Source organism: Lynx rufus, unplaced genomic scaffold (assembly GCF_022079265.1).
Source record: "Lynx rufus isolate CCGP_SWC_20201006 ecotype Redwood Valley unplaced genomic scaffold, mLynRuf1.p SCAF_8, whole genome shotgun sequence".
In the NCBI taxonomy this organism is placed as follows: Eukaryota; Metazoa; Chordata; class Mammalia; order Carnivora; family Felidae; genus Lynx; species Lynx rufus.
The window spans coordinates 63,582,362-63,598,055 of record NW_025814896.1 but is presented as its reverse complement, the minus strand read 5'-3'; the positions used below and the strand labels follow the sequence as shown (position 1 = coordinate 63,598,055).

Here is a 15,694-nt window from a genome sequence, read left to right as displayed (position 1 = left end):
GTACTAAAATATTCTTAAAGCAAGAAAAAAAGAGTAAGCATAATTATTACTTACGGGCCATGGAATTTAAATATGTTTTGAAAGAGAATTTGTATTTTCCTTTGATTTTAAAAGTTTTATCTTGCCCCTTTACTGATATAACAGCCACCCTCACCAAGATGAATAATGAAGTATATTTATTATGGTCAATTTATGGATGACCACGAGGCAGAGAGAGTTTGTTTCATTAATTTCTGAAAGTTAGACTTAAGTTTTGAAATGGTGTTGTGTTTTATTTCAAAATTTATTTTGAAAACAAACTATATTAAAAAATGGTTAGCATGATTCCTACTGAGAGCACATGCTCAACAAATGTTAGTTGTTTTCTCATGAATAAATATAAGAATTGATTTGTTCAAGCAGATTATTCTTGGGAAAATTATGAATAATCTTATTCTAAGAAACCTGGGATGTGAGTAATCAAGTGTCTAGTGTTGCAAGAGATTGTTTTTTTTTTTTTTAAGGTAAAGAAAGAAAAACATGCGATGTAACTGCTCAGATGGTGCTGGTGTGTTGTTGGCGAAGTATGAAGGAAGTTGCCTTACTTTTAGGCACACTGTGCCAGCTTCTCCCCATGCAGTCCACGCCAGAACCCCGCAGCGGATTATTGACAGTGGAGCAGGTAGGTATATGTTTATTCCACCTGGTATAATTTCTGGTCCCATAACTCGAAAACAAATGAGTTTTGAATTTTTCTTGAATAAAATCATACAGATGTCAACTGAAGAAAATTCATGGGAGTATAGAAATTAGGCCTTGGAGTACATTTCCAAACGATGGCAGTTTTAGAAATTTTTATTTTTCTAAGTTATAAAGAACTGTCGATTTTACCTTCTGTCTTCAAGATTATCATTTTAATTTTTATTTCTCCATTTACCATATATAAATTTAAATTGTAAATTAAAAAAAATTTTAATGTTTATTTATGAGAAAGAGAGAGACAGAGCAGGGGAGGGGCAGTGAGAGAGGGAGACAGAATCTGAGGCAGGCTCCAGGCTCTGTACTGTAAGCGGGGCTCGCACTCATAGACTGTGAGATCATGACCTTAATCCAAGTCGGATGCTTAACTGACTGTGCCACCCAGGAGCCCCAAATTTAAATTGTAAATTTAAATGAAATTGTCTATTTAGCAAAACTCCACAAACCTCTTACATTTCGTAAATTAAAAAAAATTGTTTTTTAAATGTTTATTTTTTTGAAACAGACAGAGCATGAAGGGGGGGAGGGGCAGAGAGAGAGGGAGACACAGAATCCAAAGCAGGTTCCAGGCTCTGCACTGTCAGCACAGAGCCTGACGTGGGGCTCGAACTCATGAACTGTGAGATCATGACCTGCGCCAAAGTCAGATGCTCAACCGACTGAGCCAACCAGGCACCCCTTAAATTTTTTTTTTTTTAATATTTACTTATTTTTGAGAGAGAGACAGACAGTGTGAGCGGGGGAGGGACAGAGAGAGAGGGAGACACAGCATCTGAAGCAGGCTCCACGCTCTAAGCTGTCAACACAGAGCCCGACGTGGGCCTTGAACCGACGAACTGTAAGACCATGATCTGAACTGAAGCCGGACGCTCAACTAACTGAGCCACCCAGGCGCCCCAAACCTCTTAAACTTCTTAAAGGAAAATGGTTCACCTGGGTGGCTCAGTTGATTGAGTGTCTGACTCTTGATTTTGGCTCAGGTCATGATCTCACAGTTCGGTTCACTGTTAGCCTGGAGCCTGCTTGCGATTCTTTCTGTCTGTCTCTCTCTGCCCCTCCCCCACTCACTCACTCTCTCCCTCTCTCTGTCTTTCTCTCTCTCTCTCAAAATAAATAAATAAACTTAAAAAAAAATTTGGAAAGGAAAAAAAAGTGCTATATTGGTTACTTATGGATCTCTTGCTTCCTACTACATTGATAATAAAATTGTAGTCACTTTGGTTTTTTGGCTGACTTTTATTTTAAGACCACAAAGTCAGGTCACCATCTGGGACTATTCAAGTGACTTGAGTGCAATGTTTACAAGAAATTAGCTTACCACAAGCATTTCATTTGGAAATATTTTAGATTTATTAGATTTCTGTTTTTAATTGATTCTCTCTTCCTTTCCATATGGTTTCAGCAAATCTATTTCCCACCGTTTTCCAGCAAAGATATATAACATGTACTTTCATTTGTACCCTTTATCAAGTAAGGTAATTTTTCCCCTAGGGTGTTACATTTAAGAACAAAACAAATATCGTAGTACACTAAATGCTGATTATTTCTGTAATAACCATGTGACTAGTTCCATGGAAATAATGCTAATATTTTTATTCACACACTCTCCGTGGCCATGTGCTTGCATCTGGTTAACAGCTGGTCCTGTGATGTTGCAAGGCCCTGAGGCGGAGAATGGTGGAGGAGAACAGTGCACTGCCAGCATCATTGTGTTCCTTATTCTCCTCCAAATCAAATAGGCGTCAGTGTTCTAGAGTTACTTGCAGTCATTGCTGGTGACCAGCTGCAGTGCCAATGCCAACACCTTCGCGGGGGAATCCAGCTATGATTAATGATTACTTCACTGATGTGTACCGTCTTACTAAGAAGTAAACATGTGCAAGAGTCTCTTCCCTGTTCAACTCCTCTTTTCAAGGACAAGTTAAAACGTCTAGTTTTTTGGGGGTTTGTTGCGTAGTGTTTAAGAAAAATTAGGGGAGCCTGGGTGGCTCAGTTGGTTAAGCGTCCAACTCTTGATTTCAACTGAGGACATGATTTCCCAGTGTTTGAGTTTGGGCCCTGTGTCAGACTCTGCACTGCCAGTTCAAAGCCTGCTTGGGATTCTCTCTCTCTCTCTCTCTCTCTCTCTCTCTCTCTCTCTCTCTTTCTCTCTCTCTCTCTCCCTCTCTCCCTCTCCCTCTCTCTCTCTCCCCCCTCTGTGCCCCTCCCTGCCTCTCTCTCCCCTTCCCCTCCCCAAAATAAATAACTACACTTAAAAAAATTAAAGGAAGCATATTTTGCTTTCACTATAGTCGAGAAAGACCTGAAAGCTTTCTGTGAAAACCGTGTGTCCTTGACACTTTTTACATAGCACCCAAATGGTTTGAATTTAATTTACGTGGGATAACGGTGTTGGGACTGAGAATTAATATAAACTAAAAGAGATGTTTGTAAAAAAGAAAAAAAAAGACAAAACAACAACAACAACAATAGCAACAATAGCAGAGAGGTTCCCATAAAGCAAAGGATTCTTCTAATGGCTGTTTTCTTGAATACAAAATAGAATCTTGTTTTTCTGTAAACTACGAATTTCTTTCCTAATGAGATTCAGCCATTTTTCCACGTCGCTGTTCACATGATGACATCACATTTTTGGTTTGAGAGGAAACTAACAACTGAATGAGCAATCAAGAATGTACGTGATAGCACTGTTCTGACCTTGAAACCATGCTGCCTGTGGAAGACTTTATTCTTGATCATGCTGTCTTTAAAGAAATGCCTCCATTTAGGAGTCTTTAGTCAGTGAAAATCAAAGTCATCAAGAAATTAGTGTTATTCATATTGCTTAGAAGATTCCTACTTTTAGACATAGAATTTTGCTCCATGAAATTCTTTTAAATAAAAATATTTCCATGTACTTAAAACCTTTAAGAGTTAAAAAATATATACATGACAGAGAGGATATAATTTATATTGAAGTGGCTGAGCCATGCCTGAAGTCCACTTTCCTCCCCAGGGCACAGTCACCCTTATGACACTACATCTTTTGTGCACCTAGCAGCAAAACTAAGAATTTAAGAGTCAGTACCCGAGGTGAGTGTATCCATAATAGACTTGCACAGACAGAAGCAGTGAAGTGACTTGTAGGCAGAAGTCACTTGTGGGAGGAATCTGGGACGTGTATTTCTTATTCCCAAGAATAATAATAACTGTGTTCTACTTTTCTCTCAGTGGATGGAGGCTTTTCCATATGACCTAAAATATTGACGCTCAGCCCGATGCTTCTTTTACTCTCAATTCACCCTTCACTCTTGAAAATAGTATGGTTCTATTCTAATTTAAAATTTGATGTCTCAGATTTGTAGCCTGATTCCTTTAATCCCATCCTGGTTTTAGGGCCGTTTGTTGAAGGGATGACCACTTAAATCCTGCATACACGAGGGGGTGGTTTCTAGCCAGCTGACCGGCAGTGAGATACAATTTGAAGATTACAGTTTGCTGCTGTACAAGAAGGTCTGGTGCCTGTTCGTGACTCAGTTTTCAGTGCTGTGTTCACAGACTGTGAGAGCTGGAAGGATCACAGGGATGATATGATCTAGCCTTCTTATATGATCTAGCCTTCTCATACAAGGGGAAACTGAAGCCGTTGGATGTCACCTGGTTTGCCCAAGATCACAAAGCTGGTTTGTGGCAGTTGCAGGACCGGAACCCGGTTCTCCTTTCCAGCCTGTGTTCGGACACGGCACAGTGCTGCCTTTATTCTGAACTGCTCGTTTAATTTTTCTTTAAATTTAATTTTCCCTACTTCCCATGCCCAGCCAGACGTTTACAAGCAACAGGACAGTAAGGCAACTTGCTACTGAACTTTTCAGCAAATGATTCATTTCCCTAAATCACTTCTTGTGAAGCAGTGTGTCCTCCACGGCTTCGGCAAGAGGAAAATGTGTTCATTCAGAGGCATGTCTGACTTTCCTCCTGCAAGGTAATCACCTAATGAAAGGTTCTTTCATAATGTTCTGTGCAAGAGGCAGAGATAAAACCAACTTTGAGGGATGTAAGCCGAGCCCCTTAAAGAGCGGGCGGTACGCGCAACCTTATCTCACAACTTCCTGGCTGGTGTGTGTCTAGGTTTCAAGCTGGATGTTTTGCTGAGGCAGAGCTTTTTTTGATACATTTCGTTGGTCCTTTTCCCAAGGGATATTGGATACCCAGCGTCTACTGATTTTTTGTAAACAGCTCCCTCTATCCGGAGTATCAATTCATATGTTTATGTATTTCCTCTAATATTCCTAAAAAGAAGCTTTGGGGTAAAATTTTTGTATCTGTTTTCCCCTTCCTACTAATTATTGCCCTAGAACTCATGTGAATGAAAATCATTACCGATTAGAAATCAGCTATTTTTTTTAAATTCCTACTTTAGATTCTGTTGTCATTTTTATGATGCTGGTGGCTAATTGGGTTTACACGTTTTCTCAGTGTCTTGGTTACCGTTTTAGATTTTCCGTAATGGTCTGCAACGGGAGATCTAGGTTTATTGGCATTTGTAAGTCGTAAAGAAATTGCCTTTTGTATTTTGCCAGGGTTTATTTTTTAGAAATTATGAATAAGTATGCATTGAATTGTACTGAATTCAGGTTACCATTTTTAAGCTGTGAAATGGAATTAAACACATCTCTTAAGTCACCTGTTTGTTGACTGCCATACGACAAGGGTGTTGTGGGAACATAAAGAAATGTAATATGTGGTTCTCTGACCTCGAAGGGCTTAGAAATGTAATGGGAGATACAAGATAAACGTTTGTAGAAAGTTAGACTAAAGGACACCAGTTAAAATGGCACGTGGTTAGGAATTTGCTAGAAAGCAAAGAATAAACTGCTAAGAAGATGTCTAAATACCAGAAAAATATAATCTTTGTTGTTATTATGTAGGAGAGCAACATTTGGGCTTTGAAGAATCCCCGGTTTTAGTAAGAAATCCCTATAGTAGAGAATGTACAGTTTAAAACATTAATTAACCTCTGTGGCATAAACTTTTACAAACCGTTCTATTTAACCAAAGAGGAATTAGTGACATTCCTAAGGTAATAAGAAGTGGCTGTGTCCTAAAGTTGTAATTTAAATTAAGGGATTAAGTCTCACTACTTGGTGATACAAAATAAAAACAAAACGGACACTTAGTGTTTGCTACTCTGACAGGTTCTCTGCACAATGCTTATGTGTAATTTTACCTATTTCTTAGAACAATTCTATGAAGTAGGTTCTAGTTTTATCTCCACTTCACATATAAATAATATAATAAAATAATGTCAGCTGAATTAGCTTATGTTAGTAAGGAGGCTGAGTAGGGTTCCTGAACCCAGACCTCCCACTATATCAGAGTATCAGAGCTTAACCACCGCATGTGCTTTTTGTAGAAATGTTCCACCAACACTTAAATCCCTTTTGGTTTATCTACTTTAAAATGAATGGAATTAGCCTTGATTTTTCAGCCGAATTTCTCTCTATAGACAAAGGACAGATACTTAAAAATGTATTTAAATTTGTCCTGTATGGGTTTTAGACTCTTGATTGTACATTTAGCTCCTCTAATTAGCCTAGTGGTAAATTATAGATGCCTAGAGACATGGCATGTAGCTGTTTTCCCCTGTGGAAATTTACACCCTGTAAATCCAGAAAGCGTGTTAATTGACCTATAGAAATAGGTTTTATGAACATTTAGAACCAGGATCTGCTAAACTTAAAAAGATAGTCACTAGAATTTAAGAATAGAAATCAGTGCCCCACCCCCCCCTTTTTTTTTGCATTTATACCTTAATTCTCTTTCAGAAATCTTGAGATGTATGTTATTCATTAAGAAATATTTTGTGAAGAAATCATCCATGTTTTTGTCAACTTTAGATAGGACCTCAGTCGCATCTAATAAAAAGGCAGTTGGGTTGGAGTTTTCAGAAGGCTTTTTCATTTTTAAGATACATTTAAAAATTCTATTTTTTTTTTAAGATTTTTTTTAATGTTTATTTATTTTTGAGAGACAGAACATGACTGGGGGAGGAACAGAGAGGGAGGGAGACACAGAATCCAAAGCAGGCTCCATCCAGGCTCTAAGCTGTCAGCACAGAGCCCAATGCGGGGCTTGAACTCACGAACCGTGAGATCATGACCTGAGCCAAGTGAGACGGTTAACCCACTGAGCCACCCAGGCGCCCCAAAAATCTATTTCTGATTCTGACTGTTGTCATTAATTTTCTAAGTTGTTAGGGTCAAATCTGTGCCTGTCATCTGATTATCCAGTGGGAGGTGTGAGCATGGCCCTTTTTCCTGTCCAGCTGCTCAGAGACCACACTGCCCTGCTGACTCTTTCAACCCTTGGTAATGGGGTTCATTCCCAGTTTGCAACCTTATCTTTCTCTGTTTCCTAGAATGGAACCTTAAGGTCATTCAGCCAGGTCTCCTAGCCTTCTCTTACATAATCTGTGTTCCTTCATATAGGAAGATCCAGTAAAGTGTCTGGCGGGTAGCAGGTATTTAATAAATGTTTATTCATTCCTTCTAGCCACCCAGCCTCTTCTCATGTTACTTACCCTCTTCCATTTTGATCCACCCAAGTATATGTGGTTCAAGGTCTGAACACAAAGCTTCTTGCAATAATTTATTCCAGAGCAGAAGGATCTTTCATTTCTTGGAGTTGTTAGGCATCTAATGGGTACCACTCAGCATAGTGTTTTTCTCTGAACTGAAAGCCTCTTGAGGACAGATGTCTTGTTTTGTTCTTCCCCATCTACCCTAGCACTAAGCTACTAAGCATTTGGCTGGGTGCTCCAGAAATATTTACTGTCTAATTAACATACATTGTATATTCTCTTCAAAGGCACAAATTCGCAGTATTACGTAGGTGGGTTTGGTGGGAGATTATGTTCAGTATAAAATGAGGAAAAACTGTCTACTTCTCAATTGTGTTCTGAGAACCTCATTCTGTTTCCTGAGGCCAGGATTACCTAAAATATCGAGGTCCACCCTTGAGAAGAACGTCCACTGTTCATGCTTCTGAGGTCTTTGATTTTATTATATGCTTTTTGGTTTAGGCCCTTTTATTTTTTTATTTTTTTTTTTTTTTAATTTTTTTTTTTTTTTCAATGTTTATTTATTTTTGGGACAGAGAGAGACAGAGCATGAACGGGGGAGGGGCAGAGTGAGAGGGAGACACAGAATCGGAAACAGGCTCCAGGCTCCGAGCCATCAGCCCGGAGCCTGACGCGGGGCTCGAACTCACGGACCGCGAGATCGTGACCTGGCTGAAGTCGGACGCTTAACCGACTGCGCCACCCAGGCGCCCCGGTTTAGGCCCTTTTAAAAAGAGTTAGGATAAAGGAAGTAATGAAAAGAAAATCTTTGCTTAAGAACTAGATGGTGAACCACTGTAAGTTCACAGAATAGCACTTTAATAGTTAACATTTGTCTTTTCCTGAAGTATGTTTTACTATCTGTAACATTTTAGAAAAAAAAGTTAAGGAGCTTAGACCCCAACTTTATGACTTCCTGTTTTTATTTTCCATGGCTTAAAACACCTTCTTAGACATCTTCTTTTATTTCTCTAATAATAGAAACGATAGCCATAACAACATAGCTAACTGGAATTTCTTCTGGTCCCCATTTTGTAGGATTACTGAGCTTCAGATCTATCTTGGGGGTTAAATTCAGATTTAAGGCTTGATAACTCTGATGAAAATATGCTCTGAAATTACCGTATTGAAGAGAAAATGACAAAGCTTACCTTGACTGTGGCTTTTGATAACTAGTAGTATGTGGGTCTTAAAAAATATATATTAAAAAGTAGGAGTATCATCAGATCTTTACCTGAAAACTTGAGCTGAAAAACATGATCTCTCATTCTTTGGGATATTAAAGTGTTAGACTTTTTAAATTACTATTATTAACTGCTTTTCTGGTTCTTTGTTGTTTTATATCTGATTCTTCTCTAAATGTATTGCTTGTTGCCTCTCTATAATCAGATATATTTTGAGTATGGAGTAATGTCTTTACTTTTCCTCTATTTGGAAACCCAGAACTGAATTGGATTATAAGTTATGGTCCTGTTCTGGACTTGTAAGTTTATTAATTCATTTTAATATATAATTTTGAGGCAAGTGCTACTGCTGTCCCCGGTTTGTAGATGAGGAAACTGAGACACTTGCCCATGGCCACATGTTTAACTACACCTTGCACTGTTTGTTATCTCTAATGTGTTCAGGGCACTAACCTAGTCATTGTGCAGAGGTAGAAGGTGTTTCTAGGTAAGCATATCTGAACTATCTTGGGACATCTTGCCTTCTCACCATACTGTGATCTGCTGGGGAGTCTTGGATCAAGAGAGCCAATTACAGGGGCGCCTGGGGGCTCAGTCAGTTGAGTGTCCGACTCTTGATTTTGGCTCAGGTCACGATCTCAACAGTTTTGTGGGTTTGAGTCCCACGTTAGACTCTGGATGGTAGCTGCGTGGAGCCTTCTTGGGATTCTCTGTCTCCCTCTCTCTCTACCCCTCTCCCCGACTCCAGATAAATTAAAAAAAAAAAAGAAAAAAGAGAGAGCCAGTTACAATTTTGGTCCTGAGCTTTATACAAAATTTGGATTTTTCTAAAGTCTGTAGCCGCCGACCTTACTGGTATAAAAGTACAATTAGCCCATTTAATAGTTAATTCTGTACAAAACCTCATCAACAACTAATTGTTAATCATGTCTTCTTTAAAATAAATTGCCATATTTGTTATTTGTCTAAACTTGCAACATGTAGGAAAGTGATTAGGTAGCATTCTGGAAAATTCCATGGTTCCGACTCAGAGTAAAGCATATCACTTTTCAGTTTTCAGGAGTCCATTTGCACAAATCTTGCATTGCCATTAACAAGTGTATATCTCTAAAGGTAATTTTTGGAAGTTATTGTTTAATGGATTGGAGTCTCAGTTGGGGAAGATGAAAAAGTTCTATAGATGGATGGTGCTGATGGTTGCATAACAGTGTGAATGTACTGAGTGTCACAGAACTGTACACTTAAACATGGTTAAAATGAGGGTGCCTGGGTGGCTTGGCTAAGCGTCCGACCTCGGCTCAGGTCATGATCTCGTGGTTTGTGGATTCGAGCCCTACGTAGGGCTCTGTGCTGACAGCTCAGAACCTAGAGCTTGCTTCGGATTCTGTCTCCATCTCTCTCTCTGCCCCTCCACTTGCTCATGCTCTGTCTCTCTCTCAAAAATAAACGTTAAAAACATTCTAAAAGGGGCGCCTGGGTGGCTCAGTTGGTTAAGTGTCCAACTTCAGCTCAGGTCACGATCTCACGGTCCGCGAGTTCGAGCCCCGCGTCAGGCTCTGGGCTGATGGCTCAGAGCCTGGATCCTGCTTCTGATTCTGTGTCTCCCTCTCTCTCTGCCCCTCCCCCATTCATGCTCTGTCTCTCTCTGTCTCAAAAATAAATAAACGTTAAAAAAAATTAAAAAAAAAACATTTTAAAAGATGGTTAAAATGTTAAATTTTGTGTTATGTATATTTTAACCACACCTAGCCATAGGTGTGTGAGGGTTGTCGCCTTGTGTGCTTTGCTATTGGTGTTGAGTGATAGGAGCTAACAGAGAACACAGTGAGGTCTGTGCAGCTGGCATAGGGAGGCAGTTCTAGTGTAACAGTTAAAGACGGCCAACTGGAGCCAGACTGCCTGGCTTTATGTACTGGCTCTACTACTTACTTGCTGTGTGACCTTGAATAAGTTACTTGGCCTTTCTGGGCCCCCTCCCCAATGAAAAGTGGAGATAATAATAGTACTTATTTCATGGAATTACTGTAAAGGTTAAATGTGATGTTATAAAAACATTTAAAATACTACTTGTCACAGAGTAAGTGCTAAATGGATAGAGAACTAGTCCTGAGTTCTAAATGATATTACTGACATAAATATATCTGTAAATATACATACAAATCAGACATTTATTTTTCATTTTGTTTTAAAGGTAAAAGAAATAGGAGATTACTTTAAACAACACCTCTTACAGTCCAGGCACAGAGGAGCATTTGAACTGGCTTACACTGGCTTTGTGAAACTCACTGAAATACTAAACAGGTAAACAAAACAAATATCCTTTTGTGTACATTTTAAAAAGAGTAAAGGTACAAACCATGTGCTCGAGTTAAAATTTACTTGTGTCTTTTGATGTTTGAAAGAATAAGACTTAGTTGGCTTCAAACTTTTGGAAGAAATTGTTTTCTTAGGTTTCATTGTGTGCTTTACTGCAGATGATTGAGTGAAATGTCCAAACCAAGTTGCTCTCCCATTGAAAGGTGATTTGAAGCAAACTCAAGAGATTTTTGCTAAAAATAGCTTTGAAGTTACCATTTCTTTTCGTTGAATGAAATGACTGTTTTGTCTGTTTGAAAATTACCTGGCATTTGGAATAAAATAAGCTTCCAGTTTTTTGGATTTGTGTATATTACAGACAGAGAAACACTTACGGATTTTGTGTTTTCCTTTATAATTTTATCTTATAGAAAAATTTTAAAGAAGAGTAAATAGACCAAAAAGTATCAAATATTTTTCCCCCCTACCTGGAAAAATACTTAGGTAGATTTCATGTATTTAGCCAAATGTGTTTTTTTGACATTATAGGTGCTGATAATTTCATTCATTCATATAATAGATTTCCTCTAAAGAACTTGTGAGGAAACCTTAAATTACTTAATGACTAAGTGTTCATGGCAAGTGTTCTCTAAATAAAAGGTAGTATTTTCCAGGAAAACATTTCCATTGCCTGGAAACTTTTTGAAATGAAGCAGAGTTCTGCCAGTCTTGTAGCCTCAGCAAACATTTTATTTTGGGCTGGTAAGACATCTACTCCTTGAATATTTTTGAAACTTTTTTTTTTTTTTCACACTCCTGGTAAAAACATTTAGAGAACATTTTGCAGTTATGGGCTGCACAGAATATCTTTAAACGATATGTTATAGAATGGCCCTGACATTAAAATGCTGATCTTGAAAATATTTTATTATCTTTTCTATTCTTTCTTTCTGGTGTAGACATGACTTTAGGGGTATTTTTTCTGATAACACACTTCACTCCCTTCAAATCATTATCAAATGCATACTGAACACTAGTTGTGTGCTTAGTAGTGTGTTTGGTCTGGAGGCTATAATACTTCTTTATAAGACAAGGGTCCTGTTCTTAAAGAGCTTATTGTTTATGAGATAAGCAGGGATGAAACGTAAGATATTTAACAGAGGGTATTTCATGGGTACTGACTGGTCAGAACAGACACTGGCTGTAAGCACCTAACATCGCTTTATGTATGGATGTGTGTTAGCTGAATACCTGCTTGGAAAGTGAGGCCAACACACTTGAACAAGACCAACAATCCAGTGTAATTGTCAAAATGTGGGTCAAATTTACAAATGATGTTGGACTTGCAGAGAGAAAGTAACAGCAATAGGCTGCTAGGACTTAATGGAGGAAGTAGATTTTCTGCTAACACATGAGGGAAGTTTAAGTAGATAGCAGGAGAGAGGAGGAAACTTAATGAGCAGATGTTCAGAGGCTATAATCAGCACGACATATTGGTAGGTGAATAAATAGGCCATTCTTATTGTAGTGGTGGTGGTGTTAGCAGGCAATACTGTACCCCTGGGTAGATTGAGACCGTATTACAGATATTTAGAAAGTAGGTTTGCTGCAGTAGGGATGGAGAAAGGCATTGAATATTTTTTTTTTTAATCTGAAATAGACTATAGGAGGCATCACAGAACAGAGAAATAGCAGTAAACTTTGACATAGGCTCTCAGTTCTGTTTGTATCCATTCCATTTATTGGCAGTGAGATTGTACAAAAGTTAATCTCTTTAGCTCTGATCCCTTCATCTCTAAAGTAACAAAAAGAATATTCGCCCTATTGATGTATCTCTGGCTATTGTTGTGCGGATCAAGTTTGCATTATAAAACTTTCCACAAATGGAAAACATCAATGAGATTGAGGTTGATGGTGGTGTTGGTGTGTAAAAGTGGTTTTCCAGTTGGAACTGTTAGATTAGATAGATCTGTAATGACAGATTACAGTGAAGAGAGCCCGGAACCAGTTATAATGATCTAGATCTAAGGTGATGAGAGCTTCCTCTGTGATGATGGCCCTGGGAATGGAGGGAAAGAGACGGCATGTCAGTTAGCATTCAGCCCCACTTCGTAACAACTCCACACACGATGTATTGAATGCTTAGAAGGAAGCTGTGCATTTTATTATATTTGCATAATATATCTACGTATTTCATGATTTTATGGGTCAAGGGTTACGGCAAGGCTCCGCTGGGTGATTCTTCTCAGCATGTTTACTGAGTTCAGTTGGTGGCATTGAACTGGCAGATGAACTGATCAGGAGGATCCAGGACAGCTTTATTCATATTTATGTTACCTTGGTGGGACAGCTGGAAGGTTGGGACTACATGTGGTCTCTCAGCATGGCATTCTTAAGGTAGTTGACTTTTATGTATGGCAGCTGGCTTCCCCAGAAAGAGTCCCGAGACAACCATGCAGGAGCTGCATGGTCATTTCTGACCTAGCCTCAGAAGTCTCATAGCCCTGCTTCAGTCACATTCTTTTGGTTATAAGTGAGTCTTCAGGATAGTCCAGATTCAAGAAGAGAGGAATTAGACTCTACTTTTTGTTTAACGGTGAAGTGGCGAGATCATATTATAGAAATACATGTGGGATATTGCAGTGGCCATCTTTGAAAAATGTGATCTGAACCACATGAACCAAGTGAACGTGAGTGATGGAGGGCACCAGGAGTCCATGATTGTTCCAGTGGTTTAATTCTTGGTGAACAATGGGATTGATGTTAACAGAGGCAGAGAAACTGAAAGAAGGAATTAGTTTGATAAAGATGAACAGGGGCGCCAAGGTGGCTCAGTTAGTTAGGTGTCCGACTCTTGATTTCGGCTCAGATCATGATCTCACAGTTCATGAGATCAAGCCCCGCTTTGGGCTCTGTGCTGACAGCATGGAGCCTACTTGGGATTCTCTCTCCCTCTCTCTTTCTCTCTGTCTCTCTCTCTCTCCCCCTCTCTCTTTCTCTCTTTCTCTCCTCCTTGTCCTTCCCCCACTCGTGTGCTCTCTCCTTCTCTCTCTCTCTCTCTCTCTCTCTCAAATAAACATTTTTAAAAAGATGAATAAATTTGTTTTGTATGTGTTTTATGTGAGCTGGTGATGGCATATCCTGGTGGAAATATTTAAGTCAGAGCTGGGAGATAGGGGATTAAATTTGGGGGATACAACAAACAGATGTAGGCTTAGCAGTTATCACCATAAACATTATAGTTAGTAGGATTGCAGTCTTTAGGGGAGAGCATAAAAGGAGAAGAGAACAGAGGACCAAGGACAGAGGCTTTTGAACAGTGGTACTGTACTGGGTGGTTGAATGGTACATTTGAAGGCATTCGAAATAAATGGAACAGGAAGAGCAGGCAAGGCCCAGTGCCTGGTGTCTCAGCCACTCCTAATCTGCTTTAAAGATCTCCTCATGGCTGTCACTACTGGCTTTTAACCAGCCTGTTCTGAGTTCTCAACTGTTGAATTCCAAACTAAGTGGTTCTTGGTCCCTTTGGAGACATTTCTGATCTGCCGAACAGAATGTTTTGCAAAAACGTCTTAACAATGTGTGTGGCTTCCTTTTGTTTGGTTTTGATTTTTAAGAGAAAATGTGTTTCTTTTGGATCCTTTTAAAAGCTTTTTATAAGCTCTTAAGTTATGAAAAAGTTATTTTTCATATAACTGTTAAAAAGTTTGCAAAAAGAAATCTGGGCTTTCATGAAAATCCACTGCTGGATTTTCATGAAATGGAGGCCAACTGCTGGCCACCTCTTGAACTACAGCTGTGTTAGGGAAGGAAACACTTAAAGAGATTGATGGATAAATAACTGGAGTTAAACATGAGCCACATTGTTTGAATTGGTTTTTAATAGGATTATTCAAAACGTCTTCAAATGTAAACTGACTTCACTATTAAACAATCATCTAAGAATAAATAGGATTGGGAGATGCTATTCTTTTTCTCTGGGAATTTTTTGAAAGCAACATTTGCGCACACATACATACACACACACATACAAACAACATGTTGAGTTAATTTTCTAGATTCTGCTTTTCTTGTATGGTGCTCTCTATTTAGAATTTGATGAAATATGCATACTCTTCTTCAAAAACCAGTGTAAGCATTTGATTGAAGTGGTTAAGTGCATTAAACTCATAACTCTCAAGTTTCTGGTGAAATTTATGTTTGCTTGTTTACCCTCTATGGCTTTAGTATTTAAAGTTGTTGTTTCAGTGAAAATGAAAGAATCTTAAACTAGGGTGTTAGGCCAGGGACTCTAGCTTTCATTTGTACGATCATGAATTAATCCTAACTGTAAAGGGGCTAAATTGTTGACCACAATTCTAAATGTAGAAGAGTGTTTTGTGAATACTTGATATTGTCTTATTCTACACATATTTGAATTGCTCTGCTTGTTGAAATATAGCTTAGCCTACAGCTATTTATTGCAATAATTGCAATCATTTTCAGTTATTGGCCTGAAAAAATGAACTGCCGACATTTAGCAGTTTTTGTCATAAAAATGCTAGTTCTAATTCATGGACATCAACAATGATAGTAGACAGAAGTAATTTAAATATGTACTTAAACTTTCATCAGTTAATTATAGCTACTACAATTAAATTTTCTTTTTAATCTTTATTTATTTTTGAGAGAGAGAGAGAGAGAGACAAAGTGTGAGTAGGGGAGGAACAGAGAGAGAGGGAGACACAGAATCCGAAGCAGGCTCCAGTCTCCGAGCTGTCAGCACAGAGCCCGACGTGGAGCTCAAACTCATGAACCATGAGATCGTTACCTGAACCAAAGTTGGATGCTCAATTGACTGAGCCACCCCAGGCACCCCTGTAGCTACTACAATTTAAAT

The 15,694-nt window shown here is 38.7% G+C and overlaps 1 protein-coding gene across 1 annotated transcript in view; it reads left to right on the top strand.

Annotated features, from left to right (window-relative positions):
• The window catches only part of THADA (THADA armadillo repeat containing), a 332,083-nt gene that overhangs the window by 53,802 nt on the left and 262,587 nt on the right, over positions 1 to 15,694 (top strand). Inside the window, exons 21-22 of the mRNA XM_047067532.1 lie at positions 504 to 661; positions 10,712 to 10,821. Of these exons, the coding sequence (XP_046923488.1) occupies positions 504 to 661; positions 10,712 to 10,821 (268 nt within the window). The remainder of the gene's footprint in view (positions 1 to 503; positions 662 to 10,711; positions 10,822 to 15,694) is intronic.